Source organism: Artibeus jamaicensis, unplaced genomic scaffold (genome assembly GCF_021234435.1).
Source record: "Artibeus jamaicensis isolate MK-2021 breed Jamaican fruit bat unplaced genomic scaffold, CSHL_Jam_final contig_519, whole genome shotgun sequence".
NCBI lineage: Eukaryota > Metazoa > Chordata > Mammalia > Chiroptera > Phyllostomidae > Artibeus > Artibeus jamaicensis.
In genome coordinates, this window is record NW_026521871.1 from 39,225,764 (window position 1) to 39,241,925 (window position 16,162).

Consider the following 16,162-nt stretch of genomic DNA (forward strand, 5'->3'; position numbering starts at 1 on the left):
GGAGTGGAAAAATACATAAGTTACAAGGAATTTAACAGACAGAGAGGCGCACAGAGGAATTTAAAGGGTGGGCTGGGGGCTAGAGGGTGGGCGGAAGGCAAAGGCCCCCCCCCCCCCCCCCCCCCCCGCATGGGGGAACACTCGCTTGCAAAGTAAGCGTCTGCAAATAAAAAGGTGAAAAGGGAGAGAAGTTGGCGCTCAGCGTGAGCTAGGAGCGGTGTCCTGGCTCCTCCCCTGCTCCTTTTAAAAGCACTTCTTGCATTGTTTTTAAGGTGAGAAATGGGAAAGAAAGAGCCGGTTTGCACGCTCGCTCGCTGCCTGTCTCTCTGGCTGTCTGCGTTTGCAGGGCTGCTGGGAGTTTCTAAGCTCTGTGAGAATCCTGGGAGTTGGTGATGTCAGACTCGTTGGGTCATTTGAAGGTTAGCAGCCCGGGAAGGGTTCACCGAAAGTTCACTCGCATATATTAGGCAATTCAATCTTTCATTCTGTGTGACAGAAGTAGTAGGAAGTGAGCTGTTCAGAGGCAGGAGGGTCTATTCTTTGCCAAAGGGGGGACCAGAATTCCCCCATGCGAGCTGTTTGAGGACTGGGATGCCGAGGACGCGAGCAAGCCGGGCAGGGCTTGTCTGGGCACCGTCGGGGTAGGATCCGGACTGCAATCAGAAGGCTTTTTGCAGGCATTGGCTCGGAAGGAGAACTTGGGATCTTTCTGGGAACCCCCGCCCCGGCTGGATTGGCCGAGCAAGCCTGGAAAATGGTAAATGATCATTTGGATCAATTACAGGCTTTTAGCTGGCTTGTCTGTCATAATTCATGATTCGGGGCTGGGAAAAAGACCAACAGCCTACGTGCCAAAAAAGGGGCAGAGTTTGATGGAGTTGGGTGGACTTTTCTATGCCATTTGCCTCCACACCTAGAGGATAAGCACTTTTGCAGACATTCGGTGCAGGGGAGATCATGTTTGACTGTATGGATGTTCTGTCAGTGAGTCCTGGGCAAATCCTGGATTTCTACACTGCGAGCCCGTCTTCCTGCATGCTCCAGGAGAAAGCTCTCAAAGCATGCTTCAGTGGATTGACCCAAACCGAATGGCAACATCGGCACACTGCTCAATGTAGGTTTATTTTTTTCCCTTTTTCTACCAAGAAAAAAAAAATTAATTGTCTCTCTTGCATGCAATAAAGACATTGGCAACAAACTGCACTGGTAGCAAGACAAAGGATTTAATGATTTAATGCTGGAAGGGTGTAATATGCCGCGTGTGCATATTGATCCCCTCTGCTGAAAATTTCCTGTTAGATGTTTTCTTCCCAAACAATCCTGCCCGACCCCCCGCTCCTCTCCTTACCAACCTTACCGTCTTTTGAAAACAGTTTTGAAAATATGTTTGCGGGGGTTGGGGGGGGGACGGAAAGTAGAGGGTGACCACAGGACTTTGAAACATTCTTCAAGTAAGGCAGTTGGGCACCTTGTGCAGTTTTTACTGAGATGTATGTGGATGGAATTTAACTTTGCTGTTCTTTGGATTAGTTACCAGTCGTATATATCAGCCCCTCCCTGTGTGCTTCAGCAGCCCAAAGTAATTAAAATATAACATCTTCCTTGCAAGGAATTTTGCCCGGTTGAGATGGCTTGCAGCTCCTGAAGTTCATAAACCACCAGTTAAAGCTGCAGCCTCCAATGTTTTCCTTGCTAAGGAAAAGCAATATTTCTTAGCATTGACCCTGCTGCCACCTTTCCGAGTCACTTTGTTGCTCTAAGAAGTTGCTGTTTTGCTAGAAAACTACTGGCAACGAACACCCCTTGCGCTGAGCCATCCATTATTTTCCATATCTTGCAATTCAGCCAGGAGCCTGGACGTTGGTTATAGGAAAGGAAATATAAGTGGGGTAGCCCAGTTTGTTTTTTTTTTTTTTTAATTGACTATTTGGTTATCTGCTGCTGACACCATGCTGAGGCACGCATCTGGTCAACAGTAGCCTGGCTGCAGGATTGAGAAATGACCAGGAGTCCCAGAAAATCCCACCTTCGGTGGCCGTAGTGGGAGCCTGCAGGATGTATCTTAGCCCTGACAGTGATTTAGATAAATGGCCGGGCTATCTATCAAAATGTTTTTAGTACTTTATTTGACAATTCATTGGAGCATTAGCCTGAAAATGACATTTTAAATCTTTGTTTTCAAAAAGGTCAAAGTTTAACTGGGAGAAATCGAGTTTTCCTAATAACATGGGGGCTTGCTTATCTAAAGAGAGAAGAAAAAGGAGAAGGGACAAGGAGAAGATTTAAACTGCCCTCTCTGAAACTTTTCTTAAGGATAACGACTTGCTTCTTGGGCCAGGAAATCAACAGGTTTGGAGCTGAAAAATCAATAACCATTTGATGCCAACAGTCTGGCTGTCTGACTCAGTATTTCGTAGAGTCATAACCAGGGCAAAAAGAATATCGTTTTCAGAAGGCGTCTTAATCCCCAGCTGCTCCCCAAATGCCTTTTCTTTTCTGCTGCTTTTTTTTTTCCAGAGAACTCAAAAGAAACTTAAGCATTACAAAATAATTTTCCAACCCTCTACCAGGTCTTTTAGACCTATCTTCTCGAGCAATGAAAAGTGTGAACAACTTCACTTGGGGTGGCAGGAAACCGGGGCGCTCTCACATTTTTTTCTTGTAGGAGAAGGTCCTAATGAAACATTTTTTAAAGAAGGAAAAATATGCTGGAGACCCTGGCATAGAGCTGGCAGACTGCATAGAGCTTTTACAAGCAGACATTCCCCTTTTGTAATTAACCCTCCAAACATGCCCCTTAAGTTGTAGGAGTAGGGGGAAAAGCTTTGTTTGTTCTTGAACAAGTTAAACAAGGGATTTGCCTTATCTAGGAAGAGGAGTGGTAAATGTGTCATTCGCCTAGAGCCAGCCGATAAGCAAGAAGTGTTGATAACAGCGGAGTTCAGCTAATCAAAGAAACTTGCATTAGGAAAAGTAAATAAAGACATTTGACAAAGGGATTTCAGAAATTCCAGTGTCTTATTTTTGTAAGCAGGGCAATTAGTGTGCATTGTGGTCAATTTCACAAGGGTTTGAATCCCAGGCCAACTTTAGTTTAAATGCACAAAGTGTAAATATTGCTTATGCCCCATACAGAGCTGCTTTCTCCTCCATAAACCAGTTTATGACTGGTCAGTTTAGGTGATCAAGCAATTAAGTTCTTAAGTGTAAATAAATATTCCAACAAATGTCTGCCGTGCCATGCTGAGTTCAGGATGACAAAGCTAGTTAGGGCTTTTTGAATAAAAGCAATCATATTAGGGCTACCTTTCCATAAGTAAGAACAGAAAAGCCACAGCCTTTTCCATTTTCCTTAATGAGTGTTTTGACGAGAAGTAGATCTGTTTGTGATCTCACTGCAGAGGAAACAGTGGGCAAGGAGGAAAAAAAACATAGCACTAAATTCCAACCAAAACTATTTTTTGTTTTGAGATCCTACTGATTTTTTTGTGGGGGGTGTGTGTGTATGTGTAGTAATTAGAGTAAATCTTTTGAACATAAAACACCAGAAGCTTTTTTTGAAAGGTGTTAGAATGTTCTCTTTTTATTATCATTTCTTAAAAAAATTTTGAAGACAGAAAAGTGATAGGCCAACCAGCTGCTGCTGGAGCAGGGCCCGTGAATTGCTGGTTATAAAAATGCGAAGTCAGGATTAGTGGGCTACTAAGGGAATGTGGTATAAATAATATGATTTAAGACTGTCCCTGGAAGGTATGGAGTCTCCAAGTTTCTGTTCAGATGCCTCCTGGATTATCTTGGTTTTAGGCTGCTCCAGATGTTTTCAGCATTAATTGCTCAGTGGGCATAGGATAGGTCCGAATATTTGTGGTTTAAATATAGTTGCTTTCAGTGAAATCATGAGTGCTACAATTTCTTGGCCTTTTTCCCTGTCTTCTCCCTACTTAGCACATCAAACGAGAAAAGAAAAAAAAGAAGTCTTTTTGAACTAGTATTTTCCCCATTAATGAGAAATAATCTTCAAAATGGCAACAAAACTGTGGCTATGTGTGATTAAGAAATGAAGTCAGTCCCCTTCCCAAAGCCCAGGGACCCGAATTTTAAGTATTAAACACTATCTAAATCCTCTCCTAGTGAGATATAAATTGGGGTCAAAGTGGCAAAATCAAAGATACCCTCTGAAAGAGAGACTAAATAAAGACTGACAGCCACCGTATGAATTGAATGGGGTTTTGAATAAATATTTCAGTGAAAAGGCTCAATTGTTTTTCTAAAGTAGGACATAATTTTCTGCTTCTCGGCCACATGACGGTGGTAACTAATACCATCAGAAAGAAGAGAAGAAAAGGACTTTTGCTTAAATATCAGAGTGCAGGACAGGGTCGGTTGAAAACAAGTGGGAGATTCACAAAGTTTTCTTCCTTGTAGAAAAAAAAGAGACTTACCAAAATAAGTATTGTCAACATCCAGATAACTTGGTGATTTGGGTAGGGAAGTACGGACAGGCAACTTAGAAGAAAATAATGCATGAGTTTAAATTTTATCACCAGAAAAGCGTAGATTCCAAAAGTAAAACAAAACAGTAGGAGCGGTAGACATCTGTCCGCTTAAACTTCGCTTATGGAATTGATTTGGAAACTCTCGTTAGCATTTGATTCTCCGGCCCAAATGCAAAGCCCTTGCATTGGAACAGGCCTCTTTTCTCTTAGTGGCTAAATGACCAAAATGGTAATTTCTGATAGGTTAGCTGACCTGAATCAGAAGTTTTCTTCTCATTTCTGGAAGCCTGGCTTTGACGATATAACACCCAGTTGGCATGGTCACGAACTTTTCTTTACAGCACAAAAGTAAAATAAAGACCTTCTGCACATCAGATATTTATCATTTACTTTTGACATCTCAAGCCCCTGCTTTGGCTGAAAGGGAAAGAAAACCTTACTGTTTTTTCTTCTATCTACATCCCACAAGCATCAGTAAAGGACTTCAGAAGAGAAATGCATGGTAAATGATAAAGATGATAAATGCTGCTCTCAAGGAATTTATAATCTTTAAATTCCACCCCCCAAAAAAAATTTTAAAGGCTTGACATTTTTAGTTAGAAAGTGACTCTCGGGGAGGCAGATGGAGATGCGAAAGTGAGATGCAAAATAGAAGTCGCACAGGACTTGTGAAATAATATGTGCCCTGTTCATTTTCGAACATCTTAAAAAGAGTCTTCTACAGAGTTTGAGTTACATGTAAGTGCCAATAAATCAATCCTTAAGTGACATTTTTATACTTTCAATGTTCTAATATAAATTCAGTTAACTATCAATTAAATAGACTATTTCGGAAATGGGAGTTTTGATGAAGGTTAATCAGAAAACTCTTGGCGAAAAACCTCTCCAAAAGATATTATGGAATCTTGCCTTTCAAATTATAGGGTACTTATGGCAGTCATATATCTCTGATTTTCTAGAATAACCCACTTTCGAATATACTGCCACAGTTCCCACATAAATCATTGAAATATGCCAGCTATTTCGATATTACGACATCTCCTAGGCTGCCCCTTGAACTCAGGAGTGGCACAGACTGTCTTTGTTTGGCTTCTATGGTCAATCTAACTAGAGGGCTCACAGCTTAATTTTCCCATTCATGCTGAAGATCTCCTTGAGAACGTGCATTCTGAACGGGAATTCCTTTGGTGGCAAACTACAGGCCTGTAAAGAAAAGACATCTCTTGCAAAATGGATTTAAGTATTATGATGGTGCTTCTGCCTCCAGCACTTGTGCCTGTGTTGGGAGTCAGGGAGGGGAGAGAATTATTGGACTGAGTCACTGAGCGAATCTACAGGGTCTGGCAGAAGTGAGGCTTGCTTGCATGTGGTTGGTAGGGTGATAATGTGGGTGTAATAATTTATAGTTTTAATTTGAACATTTCACCTGAGATGGCATGTGGTGTGCTTGAGCTTGATGTTGTTATGTGGCAGGACTACATGCTTATGATTTTGTAATAAAAGATTGTGCAATAAAACAGGGGCGTTATTTGTGCCAGACTCGTACCAACCTCCTCTTAAAAAGTTGGAATTGGGGTTGAGGGAGAGAGAAGAGCAAAGTTAACTCAGGTTGCAGATTAATCAGCCTTCTGTCCGTAAGTGGCTCGGCCTAAGTACCTCTTGTTAAATAGCAGATGAGATAACCTGCCCCATCTGTAAGATCTAATAACACCACCTCATCAGTCAATGTGTTGCCCCAGATGCTCCGCCTCCTTCCCAGCTTCCTTACTTCAACGCCAAGGAGCAGGATTCCTGTCCCATCCCATCCCGCTAGACCCCTTTAAAGGAATTTTTTGAAACATTGCAGAAGTTCTCTCTACCAAGAAAGCAGTAGAGGGTGAGTCTGCAGGTATTATGTTAATTATCCTGAGCTTTCAGAGCTTCTGATAGGACTTCAAACAGGCAGTGGAACTGCTGACTTGATTCTTCTCCGGCCTTGCAGGGTGGGGAGCTGAAGGGGGACCAGTTAGATAAGACCCTTGGTCCGCAGCATGATAAGGCCAGGATAACAGGAACTGACATCAGCGGGGCGACCCAGCCTGGCCCAGCATTTCCTCTCGCCAGGGCACCGGGATCCCAGGAGCCTCAGGCTCCCACCCGCAGCAGCTGCTGAAGTGAACCAGCTGAGTGGGAGAAGAAAGCTCCTGTTAACGGGAGATTGTGAGTGACAGTGTCCTTCCTTCCCAAAAGGAGATTGCTTTAAACAGGACAAAGAATAACGTGGGGGTGGGGGTGAAGTGATTTTAATAAAAACAGATCTGAGACTGTAGGGCTGTTTAACATTGTATGTCATAGATATTTGTTTCCTGGGTGTCAGCGGTTTCCCTCTGAGGTCTCACGAAAGTCTACCCAGCAGCAGTCACCAAATATTACCACCGATGATTCGTCCCAAGTCTCCTTACCCAGCGCAATAGAAGGGAAGTCACATTATCAGTTAATCCCTGGGACTCCTATTTACTTTTCAAGCAGTCACCCCCATCCGCGTCACATGACAGCATTGTTGAAGCCATTTCATTTGCCGCCAGCCCCGAAGAATCTCCTCCCCTCTCTCCTTATTCCTTTTCTCTGAAACTCGCATTTTCTTTTCTTTTCTTTTGCAAATATACCCGAGTTGAGGTTTGGAGAAGGGGAAATTCAAACGGAAATGTCCTATTTTTCGTTTTTCAAGTTCATAGGTTTTCTTCAATCTACTTCTTTCAAGATTGCTCCTTTTTTTTTTTAAGTTTTAGTGTTGAAGAGGAGTTCCTCTCCTAATTTGATTCAGATTTAGTGAAATGTTGGTTGTCGTTGTTGTTGATCAATTACTATAATTACTGTTCACCCCTGAGAATGAACATTTTACCAAGTCAGGAAAAAAAAATAATAAACCCACATAGCTGAATTCAAAATACTGTGATAGAGATGAAGCAGATAAGACCAGATAGACCTGAACATCAATTAACTGGGAAGAGAGATGGCTCATATTTATCACAGTTTTTCTCCAATTTGCAGAGCAAATGAAGACCTCCTGCAGTAAATCCCTGTTCTCACGAATATTACAGCTTTCGGGGCTCCAGTACCTTTGTCTTGTCATCAAAGTCCATAATTATAAAAAGGCTGATGATATGAAGGTCATTTTCGCTTCAAAAGATTTTTTAGGATCTGGTCTATTGGAAAGCTTGGGGGTATAATTAACTCAAATGGAAATGGAGGCAAGCGAGATTTAGCTCCTGATGTTTTAATTTAGCTCAGCACTGCCATGTGTTATTGAAGAGAATTCTTAAAGGCAAACATAATTATTTCATTATGGGCCTCAGAATGCTTTCATTGGCTTTAATGACAAGAAGCTGTAGAAAAAGGCATACATTTTAATTAGTCCTCCTTATATTTACATCAGATAAATAACAAATAATTGATGAAAAACAAGACTTTGGAATGGATGAGTTCACATAGTGCTCTGGTTACAGTTTAATGATGAAACATTTCTCTGCTGCTTTGCATTTTAATTCTCCCAACATTACAGTGGTGGGGCCGCAGAGCTAAAATACTGTTGTTGCCATTTTATTGCCCCCCCCCAAAAAAATATATCTCATGATTGATGCCTACGAATTGGAAGCCGAGAAAGGCAGCTAGAACCACATCTCAAAGGGAGTAAATTACCAGTCCCATTAATTTCACCACGTTTGTTAGCACTTACTTTTGATCATGTTTATCCTTCACGCTCCATGTTTTAGGATTAAGATTGTCAAGGGTTTCACGTGGGCGTCTCTGTGGCCACATCTTCTAAATAGCTTTCTTTCTCTCTTGCTGCCCCTTCTTGAAGACTTGCCTAAAACTACTTTGCCAAATGTGTCCTGGAAATGCAGAGAGCCTTTCTCCATGGCATAAGCCCAGCGTACCTTTGATTTTATATGAAAACCCATTTCACATGATTCATCCCTTTTGGTGTACAGAACACTAATTGTTATTATTGATTTTAAATTCCGTGACCATTACAAGTAACCCAGATGAGTGGCAGATAAAGGGTAATAATCCATGGAGTTCTGGAACTGTTTCATGTTTGTCTGGAGTACTTTATGTGATCAATATTAACTGCCCCATTGAAACTAACTGCTGTATCAAATAACAGTCAATCAAATGAATGTGCTTAGAGATTATTTATTGAAAGCTTTAATTGTTCACTGGGGCCCTGCTTATCAGAGGAAACAATAGGAGCTAGAGATAGGATGAGCAGGTTTGGCTTTGCAGGGAAGGTTGGAAGATACTGACATAGGCATCTCTCCGGCAACTGGGCAGGAGTTTCAGAATCCCAGGCTGGTCTTCTAGCAGGCAGAAGCCGCGCGCACTCGTACGGAGGTTGTCCTATCGCATATACACCGAGAGCTCCCTGGAAAAGATGGAATGGTTTTCTTGCCCTGTGAAAAGTTGTCACTCTCAGAGTTTAACGGCTGCTTCTCTGCACGCCCACTCACGTCATTAACCTTCCATACATCACCCCACCTGTAACCCTTCCCTGCCTGATGGCCGGAGATCACAGAAATAGCCTGACTTGACACAGGATCGATTTCTACAGCTATGAAATGGGAATAATAATGTCTACATTGAAGGATATGTAGAAAGAGTAGAGATCATGTAAATGAGGGTTCTATTCTTGTCCTGAAAACAGACACGGAGATTCACTGAGTAGACCTTCTGCTCTGTTCCCTGACACCTGTGGCTTATGTGTCTTGGCTAATGCTGAACAGTCTTTTTTAGCTGGTATCTCTTTTCCCCAGTGAAATAGTTCCTCTCTGTGTGGCTCATGACTTAGATGACAGTCCTTCCCATTTGTCACCGTTTGGATAGCACTGTGGTCCTGATTCAGTGGCATCCAGTTAACCAAACCCCCAGATTTAGTACAAATGGATTGACTTTTACAAGGGAGTGTTGTCACTTTTGGAGTTGTTACAATACACATCGCCCAAGGATGCTGTCAGGGGCGCAGTACATTTTTATTACTCACTGATGGATTAGATCTTGTAGCGTTCCATTCAACAAAGGGCTCTTGGGTGTCTGCCATGTTCCAGGCTCCCTGATATGTTCTGGGCAGAGGGGGTGGGGGAGACGGCAGGATGAATCTGGCGCTGTCCCTGCTGTCTCTGGACTCCCATGTACGGAACAAACTTGTGCACGCAAGTCCTTGTGATGCAGCCTCCTTATGACACAAACACAGAACCTCCTCAGAACTGTGGACCTGAGTTTCATTTTGATAAGAATTAAAACCACTGAGAACCACAGCTGATGCATAGGTGAGGGATCAAGAGGGTGACACATTTTTGTCACAAGGAGCCGCCTTGAAGCTGTCCTGCGTGTGGGCCTCATGGGGAATTTCTAAATGCAGTTTACAAAGCAGAGTACTAAACTTACCTTGAGCAATAGAATAAGTGCATACCTTCCAAATGGGCTCCTTGAAGGCTCTCATCTGAATGCTTCTGGAGTGTTTGTTAAATAATGTTCTTTGGGGAGCTGGTCTGATTAGATGAGGTTTTTCAAACTCACTGATTTCCTTATGATTGTTTCTGTGACATTTTGCTATGCAACGAACTTCCCCAAAGCTGAAGGGCCTAACGTTGTCTCACACTTTTTTTTTTTAATTTCTTTTTTTATTGATTATGCCATTATAGTTGTTCTATTCCCCCCTTCATTCCCCTCCACCCTACCCCCCATCCCCACCATTACCCCCTCTTTCGTTTATGACCACGTGTCTCAAGTCCTTTAGGTTCTATATTTCCCATACTATTCTTGCCCCCCCCCCATCAATTTTCTACCTACTGTCTATGCTACTTATTCTCTGTACCTTCTCCCCCCTTCTCCTCCTCCCACTCCCCTGTTGCTAACCCTCCATGAGATCTTCATTTCTATGTTTCTGCTCCTGATCTAGCTGTCCTTTTAGTTTGCTTTTGTTTTCGGTGTGGTCACACTTCTGTGGCCAGACTGGGCTCAGCGGGACAGATCTTCTGTTCTGCCGGATGTCAGCTGAGGCTGTCATCCAGGGCTTACTGAGGCTGGAGGTCCCAGAAGGCTTGCTCTCATGAGGCCAGTCCACATCGCTGATAGAGAGCTCGGCTGGGGCTAATCCATGGCCTTGATGCACAGGTGTGCTTCTCACATGGCCCACATATTCCGAGAAGGAACATTCCAGAGGGAGGAAGCGGATGCTCCCTGTGAAAGGCTGAATCCAGACCTGGCATAGAGTCACATGGCCATATTCAGTTGCTAAGCCACCACAGGGCCAGCCTCCATGGGGCTACCTCCCAATGGGGGAGGGTCGGAAAATGCCCAGCCATGTGCGGTCCCCGTAATAGTCATCACAGAGGAGCGTGTGCCCTCTGAAAACAACAAATTACTGTCTTCTGACAACAGAGGCCACACGGAAGAACTGTTGAGGGATTTTAGTTAGTGTGGTTTCTTTTCTGGCTGGTTGAATACTTAACACAATTCCACTCTAATGACTGTACATGCATTATATTATCTGTTAATCTTCACAAACAGTTCTGTGAGGGAAGCACGATTGTCCTCATTTTTCAAAAGAGGAAATTGAGGCTCAGAGAAGGTGAGTAACGTGATGGGCATCAGCCAGTGGCGGAGCTGGGTTTTCAGGCCCAGGAAGGTCCCTTCACCCTCCACGTGCAGGGGTCACCTGCTTCCACAGTTTGCTCTGTCATCTTTGTCAGCTGAGCAAAGAATTCCTGAAAAACATTTTGTATCCTGACAATACCAAGAAGGACCATAGAGTGCTTTGGTTTGGGGGCAGTGTGGGGAGGAGAGAGCTGTAATTCCCACAGGTCCCTCTGATCACATTTCTCTAACAGAAGCCACAGCCTTTTAAATTGTACAGGAAACTATTGAAGCTATTTTACTCTTTTGTTCTTTGTGTTTTGTTTTTGGTTTTTGGTTTTTAATCCTGTCTGTTGTTGAAGTCTGCACTGGCCTAACCCTCTGCAGCTCACAGGAGTTGGAGTCAGGATTAATTTTGCACCTACTGAGGAGTCACAGGAAGGAGAGATGAGAAATGAAGTGTTTCCCATTTGTTGATCTGGTTCGCTTGTAACCCTCATGCAGAAATGGGCACTCACAGTCCCCACTGGCTGGCATCTCTTAACCAAGCAGCATAGTGTGTCTTCTGTTACTTAAAATAGGGGGAGGACTTTCTGAAAGATGATGAAGTTGAATCATTATTTTTGTATTTGCTTCCTATTTTAAGTATCTGTTTTCTTTGGAGAGCCCACACCTCAGAAAACTATTAGAAGTTCACATTAATAATAATGATGTTATGCACAACTCATGGTCACAGACAATATGGGGATTGACTGGGGGAGGGGGCGGGCTGGGTTGAAGGTGGGCGAAGGGAGGAAAAACCAGGGACAGCTGTAATAGCATAAACAATTTAAAAAGTGATGATGATTAGCCTCCTGCATAATGCTCTTATTTTTGTGTTTTCAAATATAGTTGCAGTATATCGTTTTGAGTTTTTATACTCCATATTCTACCTGTTCCTCTTGTTGGAAAGCTAGTTGTTGAATTAGGCATTTGGAAGAAATAGAGACAGATGGACGTACTGAAGTGAGTTATGAAAGGTCGTGTAGTGGATTCTAGAGGGAGGTAGATCTAAATCTGCAAGGGGCTGCCATGAGCTGTGGGGTGCAGTGCAGTGGGGTCCGTGCAGCGGGGCGCCCCTCATGTACTGCCTCTGCTGTAGGTGCCAGCGCTCCAAGTTGTTGCACTGTTTTCATCTGTAAAATGGGTCCATCATGCTCACCTTGCAAGCATATTGTAGACTTAAGGAAGAGCGTGCGTTTACAGTACCTGATATGTAAGATTCAGTAAGAGATTTTCACCCCCAATATTTTATTATGAAAAATGTGTTAAATGCAGAAAAGTTGAAGGAATCCTCTAGCGGACACCTGGATACTCTCACCATATCTACCATGAAAGGAAACAGGTGTGTTTGTGTTGCCACCTGTTTCTCCTCTTTGTGTGGGTGGGTCTTGTTTGTTTTTGGTCGGGTTCCCTTATTAATGTGGGGAGTCTTTGAGGTCAGACGGTGTGTCCTTTACTTCTGCTTTACCAAGGCTGGTCTGGTCGTACTTGGACCCAGTCAGTGTGCAGTGCGCTGTGGCTGAGTCGTGGACATGTTCAAGCTGGTACATTTACTGGGTACCAAGGCACTATCCAAACTTTCCGCAGCGATGAATAGGATCCATAATTCTGTGTTGTCCAGTACCGTAGTTGCTAGCCATGTGTGGTTACTAAGCACTTGAAATATGGCTAACATATCTGGGGAACTAAATTTTGAATTTTATTTAATTTCAATATATTTAGCTGGCCTGTGCATGGGAAGAAGGCAGCTCTATATACGTCAGCTATTAATGTTTTAAAAATATTTGTTCATTCTCTTTATTTCCCTTTTCCTTTAGCTTTTATTCCTCTTTCCTATTGCTACTATAGTGCTCTAATTATATCTTTATGTAGCTGGTAAATAGACTGTAGGAGAATGTAAACAGAAAACCATGGGGTGGTGATTTCAGTCATTGTTTACCTTGCTTTTCTTATGGGTGGAACTGTTTTTCCTGGGGCCCGGCAAATACTTGGTACTTATTTTGCTAACACTTATTTGGTCAGCTAAACCAAGATTTTCACCGAATTCCAGTGCACCAGACTTAATTACATTCTTTGTAGCAATTGTATCATGGTTGCATGCAATTTCGAGTCCTGTGCTCCACTCCTGATTGGTTTTTGAATGGACAGAGAATCTTCTGACATTTTTCAGCTACTCTCCACTTGCCTAAGTATGTTAAACTTCAGGGAGGCAGAGAGGGACGAGCCATGCTCTATGGAAGCCTCTGTATGTGTTCTGGAAAATTCTGTGCTCTGCTTCCCAGAAGTGACTTCTCCTGCTCATATATATGTGCTCTGCTTTGTAACCCAGCGTCTGGCACACAGTAGGTATTCAACAAAGATGCTGAAAGTAGTTCAGTGACAACAAACTTGAAATTCAGAACGTTGCAAGAGGGGTTGGCTTATATTTATTTGTGTATTTGTGGCTTACTCAAAAACCTGAAGCAAATGTGAGGGAGCCGTCAAAACTTGAGAGGTTCAAGTTAGCTCTTATGACAAGCTATTACAAATGTGTAAGCTGGAAAAGTGGCCTGGAAATATAAGAATGGGATACTTTCCTGATCTCTGGTGCTTACTTTGATTTCCTAGGAATAGATTTTTCTAATGCTACTTCTGGTTAAAACATTGCTGCGCTTCCTCCCTCCGGCCCCGCTTTTCTCTGTCTGTCCCTAGAAATGGTGCGAAGGAAGTAAATAAAAATAGGACCAAATCAAGATGAACTTTTTTTTTTGCTTTTTAGATTTTATTTGTTCATCTTTAGAGGGGAAGGGAAGGAGCGAGGGAGAGAAATATCGATGTATGGTTGCCTCTCGTGCATTCCCTGCTGGGAACTGGCCTGCAACCCAGGCATGTGCCTTGACTAGGAATCGAACCACAATCCTTTGGTTCGCAAACCTGCGCTCAATCCACTGAGCTGCACCCGCCAGGGCCAAGATGGGCTTTTGATTTTGTGTTTTTCCCCCTGGATGATTGCAAGTTGTGATTGATTTTTAAAAGTGAAATAATCACCATCATCATCATCATTAATATGAAATGCACATTATCTCCTAAGTGCACAAAATGGCTTACGTCATCTAAGCCTCACAGCAGCCCAGAGAGGAAGCACTGGTTTTCCTCCACTTAATGGATGAGCGTTCTCAGGCACTGAGGTGGTCAGGTACACACTTCAGATCTCTTGAGGAGGAGGAAGTGAGTTGGAAGTTCCCCACTCAGCTCTGCATAATGCGGGCTTCCTCCCCCCTGCCAACTTTTCCGAGTGCACTCCTATTTTCTTTGTGGGGAGGGGGAAGGAGGAGGCTGGAAGCCTCAGAACCCACAGAATAATAAAAGGGTTTCCAAGTGAAAGCTGGAAACAATACATTTTTTTAAACAAAATGGGCAGTTACTCTAATTGCTGTGCCCCTACTGTTCAGTTCCTTTTTATGTTCTAATTCATTAAATTATGTGCACACACAGGCTTATTATTTACAGATGTACACACTTTTAACGGGCTCATCTGAAACAGATGTTTCAGGAAAGGTAACTGAGAGCAAGTGATCTAAACCCTCCTTAGTGGGTATCAAGTGAGTATTATGGCCCATCATCGGCAGGTCTTGTGCTATTATTTTGAGTCACAGTGTCCAGTGTGGGGAGATGAATTCAGTCTGTCCCCTGGAGGAACAAATTAAAACACAATGACCCTATAAGGAGACAGCTGCATCTCAAAATAAAAGAGGGTGTGTGCAGGTGATAGACAGGTGGTGTTCACATGGGGTCTCAGGTGGGTATGAGTGAGTTTTATAAGCAGTTTGTGGGTGGGGGGAGAAAGACCCACTGCATTACAGTGGGTAGTTTTATTTTTAAAGAGACTTATTCCATGATATTTTAATCATCACAGTCTTTGAATTCATAGCCAAGCAATGAACATACTCTCTTTCTCTCTCTCTTTTTTTTTTAATTCGGAATGTCTTAGTTCTTGGTTTTCAGGTGCAATGATTCCACTGCTGTTGTAACTCACAGGAATGCATGTAAAGCTTGGACCGTGCGTTCTGGTAGAAATTGCTACTATCTACCAGATTCTGGAAGAGCTGAGGTGGGCCCTGAACACAGGTTTTTCACAGCTCCACAATAAATAATCTTCAGTTAAGAAAAGTATAGTATTAACTGCACTATCTATTGGTACATAACAGACCACCCCAATACTTAGTGGCTTAAAACTTCCAAGGTTCTGTCATACTTGGGGTCTTTCCCACGGCCGCAGTCAGAGGGCGCGAGGCTGGATGTTCAAGAGAGCTTCTCCATTCACGTGTCTGGTTCCTCAGCTAAGAGCGATGGGACAGCCGGAGGCTGCCTGAGTATGTGTCTCCATATGGCCTCCTCTTATGATGCGGGCTTCCTTCCAGCATGGTGGTTCCTGGGCTCTTTATATGAAGTCCCCCGAATAAGCATTAAGAGAAACCCAGATGGGAGCTGTAGGGCTCCTTAGCATCTAGCCCCATTTGTCACACAGTGTCCCCCTCGCCACATTCTGTGTCAATCAGAAGAAAATCAAAGTAGCAGCTTTGATTCCAGGGTAAAGGCTTGCATAGTGGTGTAGCTCACGGAGAAGGACATCCTTGGCGATGGGCTTCCACACTCACTAGCTGCAAACACATGGTGACTTGTTCTAATAAATATAAACGTGACCAGTTCTGATTGCATTAGTAGGTGGCACATGGCCAGTGTGCAGTGACTTCAGGTCTTCATCAGAATATTGGGGAGCAACAATAATCACCCCTCAGAGTCACAGTGAGATCGATTGTTTATGAATTCTCAGGAGTTCTCTAAACACACCACCAAAAAATGGAGCAAAAAAATGGGTGAGACTGTGTCGCTTTGCACGTTGAAAGCTGGAAACCATCACGACTGAAATATAAAATGGAACGTGAAATATTAAGCAGCATATCAGGTTTATTGCATGTATGACCATGAGATCACATTTTATTTTGTCTTACGGAGCTCTAAAAAACCCA

General features: G+C 43.1%; 1 protein-coding gene across 3 annotated transcripts in view; it reads left to right on the top strand.

Moving 5' to 3' along the window:
- Positions 1-364: 364 nt before the first annotated feature.
- RARB (retinoic acid receptor beta) overlaps positions 365-16,162 on the top strand; it is a 156,473-nt gene continuing 140,675 nt past the window's right edge. The window contains exon 1 of one of the 3 annotated variants that reach the window (XM_037144005.2): positions 365-1,114. In XM_037144005.2, the coding sequence (XP_036999900.1) occupies positions 958-1,114 (157 nt within the window). In that variant the 5' untranslated portion in view covers positions 365-957. Of the gene's footprint in view, positions 1,115-6,585; positions 6,696-16,162 lie in introns of those variants that run through there. The other 2 variants (XM_037144008.2, XM_037144007.2) reach the window with 2 other exon arrangements.